The following is a 15,245-nucleotide window of genomic DNA, read 5'->3' on the forward strand; positions in this document are numbered from 1 at the left end:
AACTGTATGCGGTATCTGATTGGAAGCCAGTGAAGTGACCTGAGAAGAGGGGTGATATGAGTATATCGGTTCAGGCGGAATATAAGATGTGCAGCAGAGAAAATGCCGTAGCCTTGCAGACTGGCAATTCTCACAAGAGCTGTTGATGATCACACTGTTCTGTAGTCAGCAAATTCAGCAGCTTCTGTCAGCATTCGTCTTAGCATGAGCATGGCCTGAATGTTCTCTGTCAAAAAGGGAGGAATGCAGGCCCACGTGCTGGTGACTTCATCTGGGCAGCTCCGGGTTTGGATATTTGCTGTTTTAGAGCCCAGAAAACCCTGGTAATTTTCTAGCTAAGCTTGTCTGTTTTGCGGGTTTAATTGCACAAAAACATCTTTTCTTTTTAGTTTTTCCACAGCTATATTTCCACATGCTTCACCAGAGGAGGAAGATCATCAGCAATATTGAGGAACACAAGAAGTCAGCATAATTTCAACTTTTTTTTTTATTTTTTTTCAACATTTTCCACAGATCTAAATGCTGCAGACTTTTTCCAATGTACAGTAGATTTCTTAAAGAACTATCCTAGACCATAAAAGCAAATTCCAAGGTAAAAGCGCATCTTGGATTCAGAATCCTAACTAACCAGTGTGGCCACCTAACCTTTTATTGAGATGCAAGTTGGTCTGGTTCTGTTTTCAGCATGTACTGTTATGAGAACAACCTAAACCAGTTTCTGGCATTTGTATCTTTACTACTTTGCCTTTTTATATACTAAAATGATTTGCATTTATTGCTAATGCTTGAGGGTTATGGTACGTGCAGTGAAATTGAGATCAGAACATGCAGAGAGCATTGCTATTAAAATTTACTTGATTGCTCATTCAGGAAGTTCGGGTCTTGATATAGACTTAAGAAGTGTTTTATTTTCTGGAATGACTGGGATCAATTGAAAAATGTGGTTGTGATCAAGGACACTGCTACTGACTAGAACTGAATTGACATTTTTGGAGTTTTGGAAAAAGGTAGTCTCGATTGAATTCATTTTAAATTATGGGCCAGTTTAGAAGAGTGTAGTCAAATATTGTACTTATTAAATGCAATGTGCTAACTATTGAGGGGGTTCCCATACAGTTACTACATAGAAAAGTTTGTTTTTTTAACACTATATGGTAAGTGTGTTGACAGCATGGACGCACTGTTTAGGAGGCAGTAACTGCACAAGTGCCAGCCCGCTGTAAATACCTTGCACTAACTGCAGTGTGCAGTCCGTATCCATTTCCCATGTTATTAAAATGGGATATAGTTAGCACATGAATTAGTGCACACAGTGACAGATACTGTACTCTTGCAGTAACAGTGCTAATTCATAGGGGATAACTGCTTAGCACACTTTACTAAATATGGCCCTTAGGTACTTGATGCAGATAATGTCATGTTGGAAATCTCTTCCCAGTTTTTGTGCAGCTCGAAAACTATTCAATAAAATTTCTCTCAAAGGAAAGCTTGAAGAAATGATTAACCTAAGATATATTATTTCACAATTTAGCTAGAAAGGTAGAGCAAGGCTCTAGATCAATAATGAATAAACATGTATGTTTCTTTCTGAGAGCATTTTTTGTGTTTTTTTTTTTTTTTGTTTAAATAAATCAGGGTGGGGATTCAGTAGGGGGGGGGGTTCCCTCTTAATTACATTTTAGAGGTGGCCGCAGGTACAATAATTGGAAGCCCTAGCAAAAATGCAGGTGTTCAAATAGCCTGGCAGATAAAAATATATGTTCCCTGTGTTCACTGGGTCGGAGTGGTAGGCTGGTGGTTGTGACAGCAGTGTATGGTTTAGAAAGGCCAGATGTTTGCACAACAGCCACACTAGGCTTGGTAGCTATTAAGAGTTTTTTGGTTAGACATGGGAAGGGGGGGGGAGCAATCCTAAGTGTAAACAAAACAGGGGGTCTTGGATGCTCATCTGTCCGAGGGGTGGAGTGTAAAGAATGAGAAATACTGCCATTTAGATAAAGGAGGGTTATCTTGCAGGTATGACTGGCAGGCTGCATGGGGTGCTTGGTCTTTTTTGCCATCATCTGCTATGTTATGGGACAATATCACAGAATTTTACTGCCATTCAAAGCAAATTATATGAAACAGATATTCTCATTTGTATTTAAACAAGAACATGACGACTAATATTGCTTTGGATTAGAGACTAGACAACAGTAGATTACGTTAAATTTAGTTACTGATACACATGTAAAGAAACAATACACTGAGGGTTAGCCAAACTAAAATATTTTGATGTTTTTGCTTCTGGATAAAATTGTGCATAGTAAATAGTGAGCAAGGTATTCATTTCTGTGTACCAAGATAAGGAGTAAAGGAACAGTAGCCCTGGAAAATAAAAACTCTGCATAATCTCCTTGCTATTTGGGTTTCCTTCTCTGTGCTACGAATACGTTTATACTTTGATTTTCTGTGGATTGCAGTTGTGATTTTTGTTGGTAGAAAAAGAGCTTGGGGTAATCTTCTGTACTACGTGTGGTGGCAACATAACATGATAATTAGGGTAAATATTCAGCTATAACCTAGCCAGCTAAATTGTGTGTGAAAATTTTCCTGAACATAGCTGGTTATAACATAGCAAGTTAAATTTAATTCGGTGCACACAGCTGCATAACCTAGCTGGATAGTGCTGAAAAATAGTGGTACTTGCACTAAATTTTTCCCCGGTTCAACCAGGCAATGCCCACAATTTGTGTGGCCAAAATCTAGTTGTCTTGGCTGCTCTAGTGAGGGCAGTTTTCACCCTGATTGATCGATCAAACTGGCTAATTCTTTAGTTAGCTATCTATATTCTTATGGTTATCAATAGAAATCAAACAAAATAAAACATGGAAAAGAAAATAAGATGATACCTTTTTTATTGGCCATAACTTAATACATTTCTTGATTAGCTTTCGAAGGTTGCCCTTCTTCCTCAGATATTCTTATGAAAACAGCTCGATACATTTAGTATCTAATTGGTCTGTTACTGGAGGACATCTCATCTTAATTCATCACTTAGCAGCAAGCAACTGACAGTATACAAACCCATATGCCATAGAAGCATATGATATACATGCAAATGTGGAGATCTCGGGGGTCTTGGCAGTTATGATAGTCCATTATTTTGGCAGTACTAGTAGTGCCTGAAGTGGAATTGTGAACATAAAAGTATGTGTTGCCATACTGGGACAGACCAAAGGTCTATCAAATCTAGTATCCTGTTTCCAACAATGGCCAATCCAGGTCACGTGCACCCGACAGACCCCAAAAGAGTAAAACAGATTTTGCTTATCCTAGAAATAAGCAGTGGATTTTTCCAAGTCCATCTTAATAATGGCTTTGTGGACTTTTAGGAAATTATCCAAAATGTTTTAAAATCCTGCTAAGCCAACTGCTTGTATCACATTCTCTGGCAACAAATTCCAGAGTTTAATTACACATTGAGTGAAGAAATATTTTCTTCAGTTTGTTTTAAATGTACTACTTAGTAGCTTCGTTGCGTGCCCCCTTGTCCTTGTAGTTTTGCAAAGAGTAAACAAGCGATTCACCGCCACCTGTTGCACTCCGCTCAGTATTTTATAGACCTCTATCACATCTCCCCTCAGCCATTTCTTCTCCAAGCTGAAGCCGCTTTAGCCTTTCCTCATAGGGAAGTTGTCCCATATTCTTTATCATTTTCATCACCCTTCTCTGTACCTTGTGAATCTCCTGTTCCATTTAATAAGGGTTAAAATGGCCATTTCTGATTAGTTGAGCATCCTGATGTTTCCCTTCTTGACAAGAAATGTAACAAAATACAGTATCTACCATAAACAGCTATAAAATATGCCTTTCACTTGATGTGCAGTACAAATGGGTCAGTGGCATTTGAAATAACAGATTTCTCAGCCTCCATCTAGTGCTAAAGATGTTGAAATGTGAAAGCAGGTTTGTTTATATTAAATTCTCAGAAGTCTTAATACTGAAATCCAGTTGGATAGGTGGGCAAACAAAGCATTTTATTTCTCCATAAGAGAACTGCCTTTCATCTGACCGCTGATGGTTTAATGAAAATATTTAACACACAGGAAGGGTTTTATAGAAAAAGCTTGTATTCCTTGATGTGATTTGTGGGAATATTTTAGAAATCTCTCAGTACAATTTATACTACTACTCGTAAGAAATAGACATATGTCCTGTTTCTGTGCAAAAAAGGAATTTGTTTGGAAAGTGCATCATTTTTTATTGTAAAACTTCAGCCACATGTTAAGCTGTGGTTATTATAGTGAGTACTTAATAATTCATGTCCAGGAGACAGTTATTTTCACATACAGAGTGAATTTTGTCTCATCCACTGGAAAGACAGTGGACAGATGTGCAGTAGGGTCTTTGATGGTCTTGTTACACCGTGTCTCTTACCCTTTGACTCATCCGTCTCTGGTAAATCAGATTTATTCTACACGGATAATGGAAATGAATTTCCCAAACACAATCTGCTATGCAACACGAGTGCATAATAGATTTTGGTGAGCATGGGTTATTATTATTATTTGTAGCATTTGTATCCCACATTTTCCCACCAATTTGCAGGCTCAATGTGGCTTATATTTGCCGTAATGGCAGTTGCCATTTCCGGGTAACAGAATTACAAATGGTATTGTGTAAAGGTGCATACATATATTTTTCCGTAATGGCGGTTGCCATTATTGGCTTATTTGCAACTTATTAATCAGTTTGAAGAGAAGCAGTCTCTTTTGGTAAGGTTCAATAAATGCCTCATACTTTTTCACAAAACATTTCTATGAAAAAATTTCTGTGCTAACTTACGTAATGTGAATTAGTCTATAAACAAATTACAGATTCAAATATACATCAAAATGTGTATTTGGTGTGTTTTTGTGTATAGGGAAATAAAGTACAGGATCAGTTTTAGTATATTTTCTATGTTGTGAAGAACAAAGTTGTAATTTTATAACAGTAATACTAGTCATCTTTTCAGTATATCTTTTTGTACATTTAAAATCTGTGTGACATGCTGAAGGGACCACAACTTTTTATGCATGTTTTTGGAGACTCTCTTTTTATCAGATAGCGTCTTCGGATTGAAATATTTTGTTTCCCAGCTACTGATGTATGTTGCACTGCACAATAAATAATGAACTTCTGAGCCTCAGTCTTAATCTTGTAGTTTGACAAGTATTGTAACTGAATTAGTTGCAGAACTATCCTGAATTAGATGGTATGTGACCATCTCTGGGGAAAAAAATAACTAAAGTAGCGGATACAAAAAAAAAAATGTTGAGACTGGCCGATTTTTCATGTCATGGGTCTGTAAGCAATCTGCAGAAGTTACACATTTGAACTTCTGTAACTTTTTTTTTTTTTTTAATTTGTAACTTTGCGTGATACTACTACTTACTACTACTTAACATTTCTAGAGCGCTACTAGGGTTACGCAGCGCTGTACAATTTAACAAAGAGAGACAGTCCCTGCTCAAAGAGCTTACAATCTAATAGACAAGTGAACGGTCGGTCCGATAGGGGCAGTCTGGATTCACTGAACGGTAAGGGTTAGGTGCCGAACGCAGCATTGAAGAGGTGGTCTTTAAGCAAAGACTTGAAGACGGGCAGGGAGGGTGATAACTCTGTGAATCGTATTATTACAAATTGTGTGCTCAAATAGAAGTCATTCAAAGCTCATTTTTTTGTTTCTGGTGACTTTGGTCTTGTTTCCCACAGGTGGTCACCTGTGTTAGGTAGTTTTTACTTTTAAAGCAACAGCAGTAGCATTGCCACCTACTCTTACGCCAACTTAAGTTTATAGTTTGTATAACAGCAAACCAAACAATCCTAAAGTAACAGGACCATTGACAGCACAGATGCTTAAATTTCCTGTGCTTTAGAACTGTGATCTTTACCTTCTTTTTAAGTGGGGGTCACTTTAGTCAAGGAAACAAATCTTCCATGTGCAAACCATTGCTGGACCAAATTCGTAAGCACTCTTGGTCAAGGGGATTGGGAGTCCCCCCTCCAGTGGCCTCTGATATCATTGGCCTGATTACTGAGGCACACAACTTTTTTTGAGGCATATTTTCAAAGCACTTAGCCTTCCAAAGTTCTATAGGTTTCTATGGAACTTTGGAAGGCTAAGTGCTTTGAAAATATGCCCAGTGACTCATATTTATTTATTTATTTATTTTTATTGCATTTGTATCCCACATTTTCCCACCTCTTTGCAGGCTCAATGTGGCTTACAATACATCATGAATGGTGGAAATACATTAGAAAATAGATATATAACAAAATTTGACTCCTAAACACTCTCCCTAAGCCAGTGCTTCCCAAACCTTTATCCAGTATGACCCATTTTAATACTTTGGAATTCAAATAACTTGAGATCTGTTTTGTTTTAAAATCATGATCTGAAGTCCCATCCACTTCCTCCTTTTCCCACTTCTACTGCTTCCTCCAAAACATGCAGGCAGCATAGTCAGCACAGACCCCCAGTGTGCTGCAGGGAATTCCAGGTTAACAGGAGTTGGCCCCTGCCAATTATCACCAGTGGGCATAGCACACAGGAAGAGAGAGCAGCCCTCTTTCAGTGATCACATTTGGAATCCTAACTCAGTTTAGGACTGGCTCTAGCCTATCCTCCCTCCCCTCCCCCCTTACACACACATCCTTTATCCCTGTCCTGAAGGTCATCTCTCGAATGTACTCTTTGCAAAATACATGCTTTCTTCCAAACCCATCCCAGCTAGTCACAATCCCCATCAGTCAGCCGCTGCCTCTCATCCCAGTGTTTTAATATCCCCCTCCTCTATACTTTCTCTAGAGGCTTGTTGGTAGTACAATCTCTGGAGCAGCTATTCTGTTTTCTTCCAGCATCACATAGCTTTCAATGAGTGTGAACCAAACAATGCTGAAACTGCTCCACTGCTCTGTCTTACAAGAATAGTACAGGAGTTTTGAGCTGCACATAGCTCACTCATAGTTGCATGGTTCAGGTAGAAAAACAGAACTGTTTTTAAAGTAGTACCGATACTGAGTCTTTATAGAAAATGCAGGAGAGTCAAAAAGCTGCCATTGGCCCTTACAATGAATCGCATGCTTTAGAGCATTTTGTGACAGGATCAGCAGATGCTGAAAGTTTTTCTACAGAGTGCAGGCTTTTGCTACAGCCAGATCTGCTGCTGTCCTCCCAAATGTATCCTGGGGACCCCACAGCCAATCAATCAGGTTTTCAGGATATCCTCAATAAACATGCAATATGCTCTCATATATTAGAGACACTGTGTGCAAATATACCTCCTACATCATGGTAGATATCTTGACATAAAATATCTGTTTGATAGACATTCAGAATTTAAAATTGTGTTCCACACCAGCCTATCTGATAAACAATTATTTCTTTTTTTTTTTTTTTTTTTTTTTGTGGGGGGGGGGGGGGGGAAGACCTGGTCATAATTTAGTCTTTTTAATGTGCCTAAATTATGGCCATTAAAGCCACTGAAGTCTTTTCTCCCATAAGAAAAGAAATAATGAATATGTAGTGGTTTGAAGTGGAAACACTGAGGCCCACGTTTCTCAAGCCATGTGGCAATGCTGACGGAGGCCATCCAAAATAAATGAGCTTTGTTAGCATTACTACACTGTCAGCCACTAGCACGGCTTGGTAAAACAGAGCCTGAAAGACTATCAGAATTTATTATAGGCTAGTGTGGACCTTATGAGATCCCCAGGACAGGTGTGGGAAGCTCATATATACAGAGATAGCACTAAACTTGGCATTTTAAGCTTGCTGGTACAACAGAAGTGCACTATACTCAACCACTCAACCATGTAGATCTTTAGGAAATTTCCTCTACTGTGAAAAGGATTTCCTAAAGGCAACTTTGTAATAATTAAAGTTTTTTTTTAGTCCTTGTTACTGTAGATTTGCATGGTAAATGTGAAGCTCAGCTAGATGTAATGCTTATAAAATTATTTTTGTGTAATAACTGAAGTCATTGAGTCAGTGGCGTCGCGAAGGCAGCTGACACCCGGGGCGGGTCGCCGCTGCGCACCCCCCCCCCCCCTGGGTGCAGCGCGGCGCACCCTCCGGAGCGCAACCCCCCCCCCCCCCCCCCCAAGAACATACCTAGAAGGCGATGAGGGGCGGGCGGGAGAGCCAATCCGCCAAGTGGACGCCGCTGGGGGGTGTCGGCGCCTCGCTGGTTCCCTGCTCTCGGCAGAGAGAGCAAGGAACCAGCGAGGCGCACACACCCCCCAGCGGCGTGCACCCGGGGCGGCCTGCCCCCCCCCCTTCCTACGCCACTGCATTGAGTATTACTATATGTCCCTCATGGGAGTACCTTATTACCAGTGTCTTAGTAGAAAATTAGAATGTTAGAGTGCAATCAAAACAAAATTAATTTATAAAGTAAATAGCCAGTAGAATGGTGGTGGGGGGGGGGGGGGGAGATATGATAAAGGTCTATAAAAATGAGTGGAGTGGAACAGGTAGATGTGAATCGGTTGTTTACTCTTTCCAAAAATACTAGGACTAGGGGGCATGCAATGAAGCTACAAAGTAGTAAATGTTAAAACGAATCAGAGAAAATATTCTTCAACGTGTAATTAAACTCTGGAATGTAGTAAAAAGCGGTTAGCTTAGCGAGGTTTAAAAAAGGTTTGGATGGCTTCCTGAAGGAAAAGTCCATAGGCCATTATTAAAATGGACTTGGGGAAAATCCACTGCTTATTTCTAGGATAAGCAGCATGAAATGTATTGTACTGTTTTGGGATCTTGCCAGGTACTTGTGACCTTGATTGCCCACTGTTGGAAACAGGACACTGGGCTTGATGGACCTTCAGTCTGTCCCACTATGGCAATACTTATGTACTAACAGCTACCGGTCAGAGGTGGGCAGATTATGACTCGTGTGTTTTGTTTTTTTGCTAGACAAATTTTCAATACAATTTCTAAGCTTTCCAGCTTGTTGATGCTGTAACTCTGAGGTTGCCCTGATAATGTCTTCAACCATTGGTAATATGAGTTTTAGCATGTCCTTAATTGTGAACAGTTTGGGCCTTTGAAGATAAAAACAGCTGCAGAATTGCATTTTTCCCCTGACCTCCTGTAGCCCCAGTATAATATAAGCATTGCCATACTGGGACAGAAACAGGATACTGGGCTTGATGGACCTTCAGTCTAACAGTGGCCAATCCAAGTCACAAGTATCTGGCAAAATCCCAGAACAGTAAAACATTTTATCATGCTAATCCTTTTAGGAAATTATCCACACCTTTTTTTTAAACCCTGCTAAGCTAGACGTGTTAGTATAAAGTGACTTTTCTATACTATGGGCTCCTTCTACAAAGCCACACTAGTGATTCCCATATGGCAAATGAGAGGAAGCCCATAGGAATTGAATGGGCTTCTATGAAAAAACAGTGTGTTTTAAGCCTGTAAAAGGTACTGGATATTTTTCTGCCTAAATTAATTCTGAAGTGTATCACAAGGAGCCGCAGTGGGAATCGAACCCAGTTCCCCGCGATCAGAGTCCTCTGCACTAACCACTAGGCTACTCCTCCACTCCAGCTCCCTACAGCCTGGCAGCTGCTCAGAAAATCTGACGAGCCCATCTGCCTTTTTTTTGTTTGTTTAGCCGGCTGTAAGCTGCAGAGCTCTGAGGAGAGAGGTTGTTGTTTTTTTGCAGCACAGGGAGCTAAGAGAGTAGAGGAGATGGGGTAGGACAGGGACCTGTCAAACAAGTATGTCGCTAAGGTGGGCACCGTTCAGCCACACGCCCCCAAGCTCAACTGGCAGACTAGCCCAGGAGCCTCCTCAAGAAGAATCCAGGAGCTGGGAGGAATCCGTCCAGAACCTGCTGGAGATAGAGATATACTGAGGTGATAGGGCGTCCAGGGTCACTGCTATCTCGTCAGTGTTCTCTATCTCCACCTGCTGGTAGGCGAATACAACTCACCAGTTCCTGGATTCATCTGCTGCTGAGGCTAAGGAAATTCTGTTTAGATATTGTAAAGAAGACTTGATATTCATTTCTTTTATGTTTTGGAGTTAAAACTGGCTGTGCACATAGCATGTCAGTAAGCTATTCTTACTAATGTGTATAAAAGTTCATACAAATGTGAAAGGCAAGTCTCTAAATTGGTGCTTAAAGTTAGGTGTCAATTACAGGTGTCTGTTGTAGAACAACTGAAATAATAAACCCTAAGGGAGAGATAGTATGGACTCGCAAGAATCAATCCCAAAGGAAAAAAAAAATGCCTAAACAGTTCAGCAACTCGCTAGAGACAAAGGGAACTGAAAAGGTCTAAAACAATGACTACTCAAAAATATACTGAAGGAGAAAGCTATATTCGCAGAGGGAAACGCCATCCAATACGGCTCACTTGGAACACTCTATACATCATTAAACTTCCTAAAAATATATTGTGCTTATCATTCAATAACTATTTTTATTTCTTTAAAAAGTTTTTTTTTGTACTTGTTTTAAACAAACAAGTTCCCAATGAAAATATCAAGTACGATAGACTCAATCCAAAAAAATCTGCTAATCCAAATGTATATATATAATACTACTAAGCATCCTTGAATACTTTGGGATTGGTGGAAGTGTACTTAACTGGATCAAGGGCTTCCTAACCACTAGAACATACCAAGTAAAATCAAATTCGAACATATCGCCATGGAAAGCAGACTGCGGAGTACCTCAAGGATCACCACTTTCACCTAATGATGACCCCACTAGCCAAGTCCTTATCCAATCTAGGCCTTAACCCTTTCATTTATGCAGATGTCACATTATACAGCCCTTCTAAACACGACATAACAGAAATCACCAATGAAATCAAACTCAGCTTGAACATCATGAACTCATGCGCGAATGCATTTCAACTTAAACTTATTATTATTTATTGCATTTGTATCCCACATTCCCCCACCTATTTGCAGGCTCAATGTGGCTTACATAGATTTGTTAATATTGTCATTTCAGGATATCTGATACAGTTAATAATGTGTAGCTATTAAAGAAGGGAAAAGAAGAAGGAAGAGATTAGTTAGATATAGGGTAGATATAGGGTTTGGTTGTTAATAATTGAGTGGGTTGGCGAGGTGACTTAGTGAGGCTGTAGGTTCTCATTGTAGGCCTTGTTGAAGAGGAATGTCTTCAGAGATCTTCGAAAGATAGTTGTTTCGTTGATTGCTCTCAGGTCTGTAGGTAGTGCATTCCATAACTGCGTGCTCATGTAAGAGAAGGTAGTGGCATGCATTAGCTTGTATTTAAGTCCTTTGCAGCTGGGGTAGGTCAGGTTGAGAAATTTGCGGGATGATCTTGTGGCGTTTCTGAGAGGTAGGTCTACGATGTTTAGCATGTAGATTGGGGCGTCTGCGTGAATGATTTTGTGTACAATCGTACAGATCTTGAAAGCAATGTGTTCCTTAAGTGGGAGCCAGTGCAGTTTCTCTCTTAGGGGTTTTGCACTTTCATATTTAGTTTTTCCAAATATGAGTCTGGCGCCCGTATTCTGGGCAGTTTGGAGTTTTGTTTATTGTTCTTTGCACCCGGTGTACAGTGCATTGCAGTAGTCTAGATGACTTATTATCATTGACTGTACTAGGTTACGGAAGATGTATCTCGGGAAGAAAGGTTTTACTCTTGAGTTTCCACATGGGGTAGAACATCTTTTTCGTCGTGTTTTTCACGACTGTCTTTATCCTCTCATCCCAATACAACACGAACAAGCCCACCATTATAAACACCCCTGATTACACACTCCCTATCTCAGAAAGCCTGAAAATTCTTGGAATTACAGTTGACCGAAACCTCATGCTAGAGAACCAAGCAAAATCTACAACAAAGAAAATGTTCCACTAAATGTGGAAACTCAAAGGTGTGAAACCTTTTTTCCCCTGAGGGAAATATTCCACAACTTGGTACAATCCATGGTACTAAGTCATCTAGACTATTGCAATGGAATCTATGCGGGATGCAAAGAACAAATCATAAACTCCAAACTGCTCAAAACACAGCAGCCAGGCTTATACTTGGCAAAACGAGATTCGACAGCGCCAAACCCCTACAAGAAAAGTTGCACTGGCTCCCAATCAAAGAATGTATTGCGTTCAAAATCTGCACCCTGATTCACAAAATCATCTATGGCGAAGCCTTGGGATACATGACAGACCTCATAGACCTACCAACCAGAAACACAACAAGATCAACACAAACTTACCTAAATCTACACTACCCAAGTTGCAAAGGTCTCAAATACAAAACAACATATGCATCCAGCTTCTCCTATATAAGCACGCAACCATGGAACACATTACCAAGCGCTGTGAAAACAATCTATGACCACTTAAGAACGCATATTCAAAAGCATGGATTAATGAGACAAAGTCAACATGGATTTAGTGAAGGGAAATCTTGCCTCACCAATCTACTACATTTTCTTTGAAGGGGTGAACAAACATGTGGTGGATAAAGGTGAGCCAGTTGATATTGTTTATCTGGATTTTCAGAAATATCTCATGAAAGACTCCAGAGGAAATTGGAGAGTCAGGGGATAGGAGGTAGTGTTCTATTGTGGATTAAAAACTGGTTAAAAGGTAAAAAACAGAGAGTAGGGTTAAATGGTCAGTATTTTCAATGGCGAAGGGTAGTTAATGGGGTGTAAAGTGATGCATGTGGGAAAGAGGAACCCAAATTATAGCTACGTCATGCAAGGTTCCATGTTAGGAGTCACGGACCAAGAAAGGGATCTAGGTGTCGTCGTCGATGATACGTTGAAACCTTCTGCTGTGTGCTGCGGCTAAGAAAGCAAATAGAATGTTAGGTATTATTAGGAAAGGAATGGAAAACAAAAATGAGGATGTTATGTCTTTGTATCACTCCATGGTGCGACTGCACCTCAAATATTGTGTTCAATTCTGGTCACCGCATCTCAAAAAAGATATAGTGGAATTAGAAAAGGTGCAGAGAAGGGCGACAAAAATGATAAAGGGGATGGGATGACTTCCCTATGAGGAAAGGCTAAAGCAGCTAGGGCTCTTCAGCTTGGAGAAAAGGCGGCTGAGGGGAGATATGATAGAGGCCTATAAAATAATGAGTGGAGTTGAACGGGTAGATGTGAAGCGTCTGTTCACGCTTTCTAAAAATACTAGGACTGGGGGGCATGCGATGAAGCTACAATGTAGTAAATTTAAAACAAATCGGAGAAAATGTTTCTTCACTCTGGAATTCCTTGCCAGAGAATGTGGTAAAGGCGGTTAGCTTAGCGGAGTTTAAAAAAGGTTTGGACGGCTTCCTAAAGGAAAAGTCCATAGGCCATTATTAAATGGACTTGGGGAAAATCCACTATTTCTGGGATAAGCAGTATAAAATGTTTTGTACATTTTTGGGATCTTGCCGGCTATTTGTGACCTAGATTGGCCACTGTTGGAAACAGGATGCTGGGCTCGATGGACCTTTGGTCTTTCCCAGTATGGCAATACTTATATACTGGACATAACTAAACTCTTCCTTACAGTCCCCCAATGTGTTTGTCACACATGAACCTTACCCTACTACAACATCACTCTGTATTTTGTTCATACCGGAATTGGCAATCGCCTTAACAGTACTATGTAAGCCACATTGAGCCTGCAAATAGGTGGGAAAATGTGGGATACAAATGTAACAAATATTTTCATTGGAAACTTGTTAGTTTTTTTTTTTTTATATAAAAAAAAAACTTTAAGAAATAAAAATAATAGTTACTGAAGGATAAACATGATCTATTTTTAGGGAGTTTAATGATGGACAGAGTGTTCAAGTGAGCCGTATTGGATGGCGTTTCTCACTGAGAATATAGCTTGGCTATTGGATACAGCCTCTACTGAATTCTCCCTTTCTTCTTCCCTATATTGTTTTGAGTGGGCATTGTTCTAGACCTTTTCAGTACCCTCGGTCCTGTCGCTGAGCTGGTTAGGCATTTTTATTTTCTTTGGGATTGATTCTGTTAGAGAACAGTAGCACTGCTACTTTTTTTTGGTGCCTGTGACATGTATAATTGCTAGGTGCTGTTCTATAACAGATGCAGATAACTGCTATAGCGTGCAACTGCAAGGGGTTGTACCCATGGGCAGAGCACAGGCAGGCTCTACCCGTGTTCCAAGTAACACCCACAACTTATAGAATACTAGCAGTTGTGTGCACTGTGTGTTGGTGTGCCTAATGGTGCCCTATACCAGCCATTGACATGCCAAAGTGGATTTGTGCTAATATTCTAACAGCTTAGGTGCATCCGAAAGCCATTACAGAATTGCCACTTGTCATACTCCAGTGTGGTACCTAATTTGAAATGCAAAGTTGCTGTCCCCTTGCAGTCTCAGTGGCTCATCTCCAACCTGGGGAACTTTGTGACTGCAGTAGCAATCCACCTGTTAGTACAGCACACCACACAGATATGGACACACCTGCCCACGATGAAAAGGTGTGTAAGAGTACCTATTACAACTAATGTTATTATTCGCTTCTACCCTAGCTGGGATAATATTTAATCACCTCTCTGCCCTCATGTGCAGCTTTCTTTAAATTAGGCTCCTTGTTTCCTAACTCTTCTCACTCTTACCTATCTATATGTTACATCTTTGCTTATACCCTACACTGGCTATGAAAATGTTAGGTATGTTGACATTGTAAGTAGTATACATATTGTTATTTTAATATTTTTACTGCTGTAATTGTCTATTATGTTTGATTTATTCTTATTGTACATTGCCTTGAGTGAATTCCTTCAAAAAGGTGGTAACTAACACTTAATAAATAAATAAAAATTAGGGAAAGGACCAAAACTAATACCAGCATCGCCCTTCACAGTCCCTGCCTGAACAGACAGACAAAAAGCATCAAGGGCCCGAGCAGGAATATTTGACGTTCTAGGTGAATCTTCAGCCTTTGGACCCTGAAAGTTTAATTAAGTGGGATGTGAAGCTTAATCTACCCTCCCTCAAGAAAATATGCTTTTGAATATTACCTTTTGGTGGTGTAGATTACCTGTTGCAGTTAAAAGTGCACACGGATAGTTCTCGTTTGTGTGGCTGGCAGGAGCGATTTCGCTTGATTACAGCTGCTGTCCATGGCGACCATCTAGTCTTGCCTAGTAGCTTGGCCATCCAATGACACCTAAACCACGCGAACATCGTGTGCACTCTTGACAGACTCGAAAACTGGCTTTCGGTTATTAAACGAGGA

The 15,245-nt window shown here is 40.1% G+C and overlaps 2 protein-coding genes across 3 annotated transcripts in view; both read left to right on the top strand.

Annotated features, from left to right (window-relative positions):
- The window catches only part of HACD2 (3-hydroxyacyl-CoA dehydratase 2), a 62,892-nt gene extending 61,301 nt beyond the window's left edge, over positions 1-1,591 (top strand). For both annotated transcript variants that reach the window (XM_030208782.1, XM_030208783.1), the window contains one exon: positions 390-1,591. In XM_030208782.1, coding sequence (XP_030064642.1) covers positions 390-472 — 83 coding nt within the window. In that variant the 3' untranslated portion in view covers positions 473-1,591. The remainder of the gene's footprint in view (positions 1-389) is intronic.
- The window catches only part of FAIM (Fas apoptotic inhibitory molecule), a 123,854-nt gene that overhangs the window by 61,151 nt on the left and 47,458 nt on the right, over positions 1-15,245 (top strand). The window lies entirely within an intron of this gene.

The sequence above is a fragment of the Microcaecilia unicolor genome, chromosome 7, assembly GCF_901765095.1.
Source record: "Microcaecilia unicolor chromosome 7, aMicUni1.1, whole genome shotgun sequence".
In the NCBI taxonomy this organism is placed as follows: domain Eukaryota; kingdom Metazoa; phylum Chordata; class Amphibia; order Gymnophiona; family Siphonopidae; genus Microcaecilia; species Microcaecilia unicolor.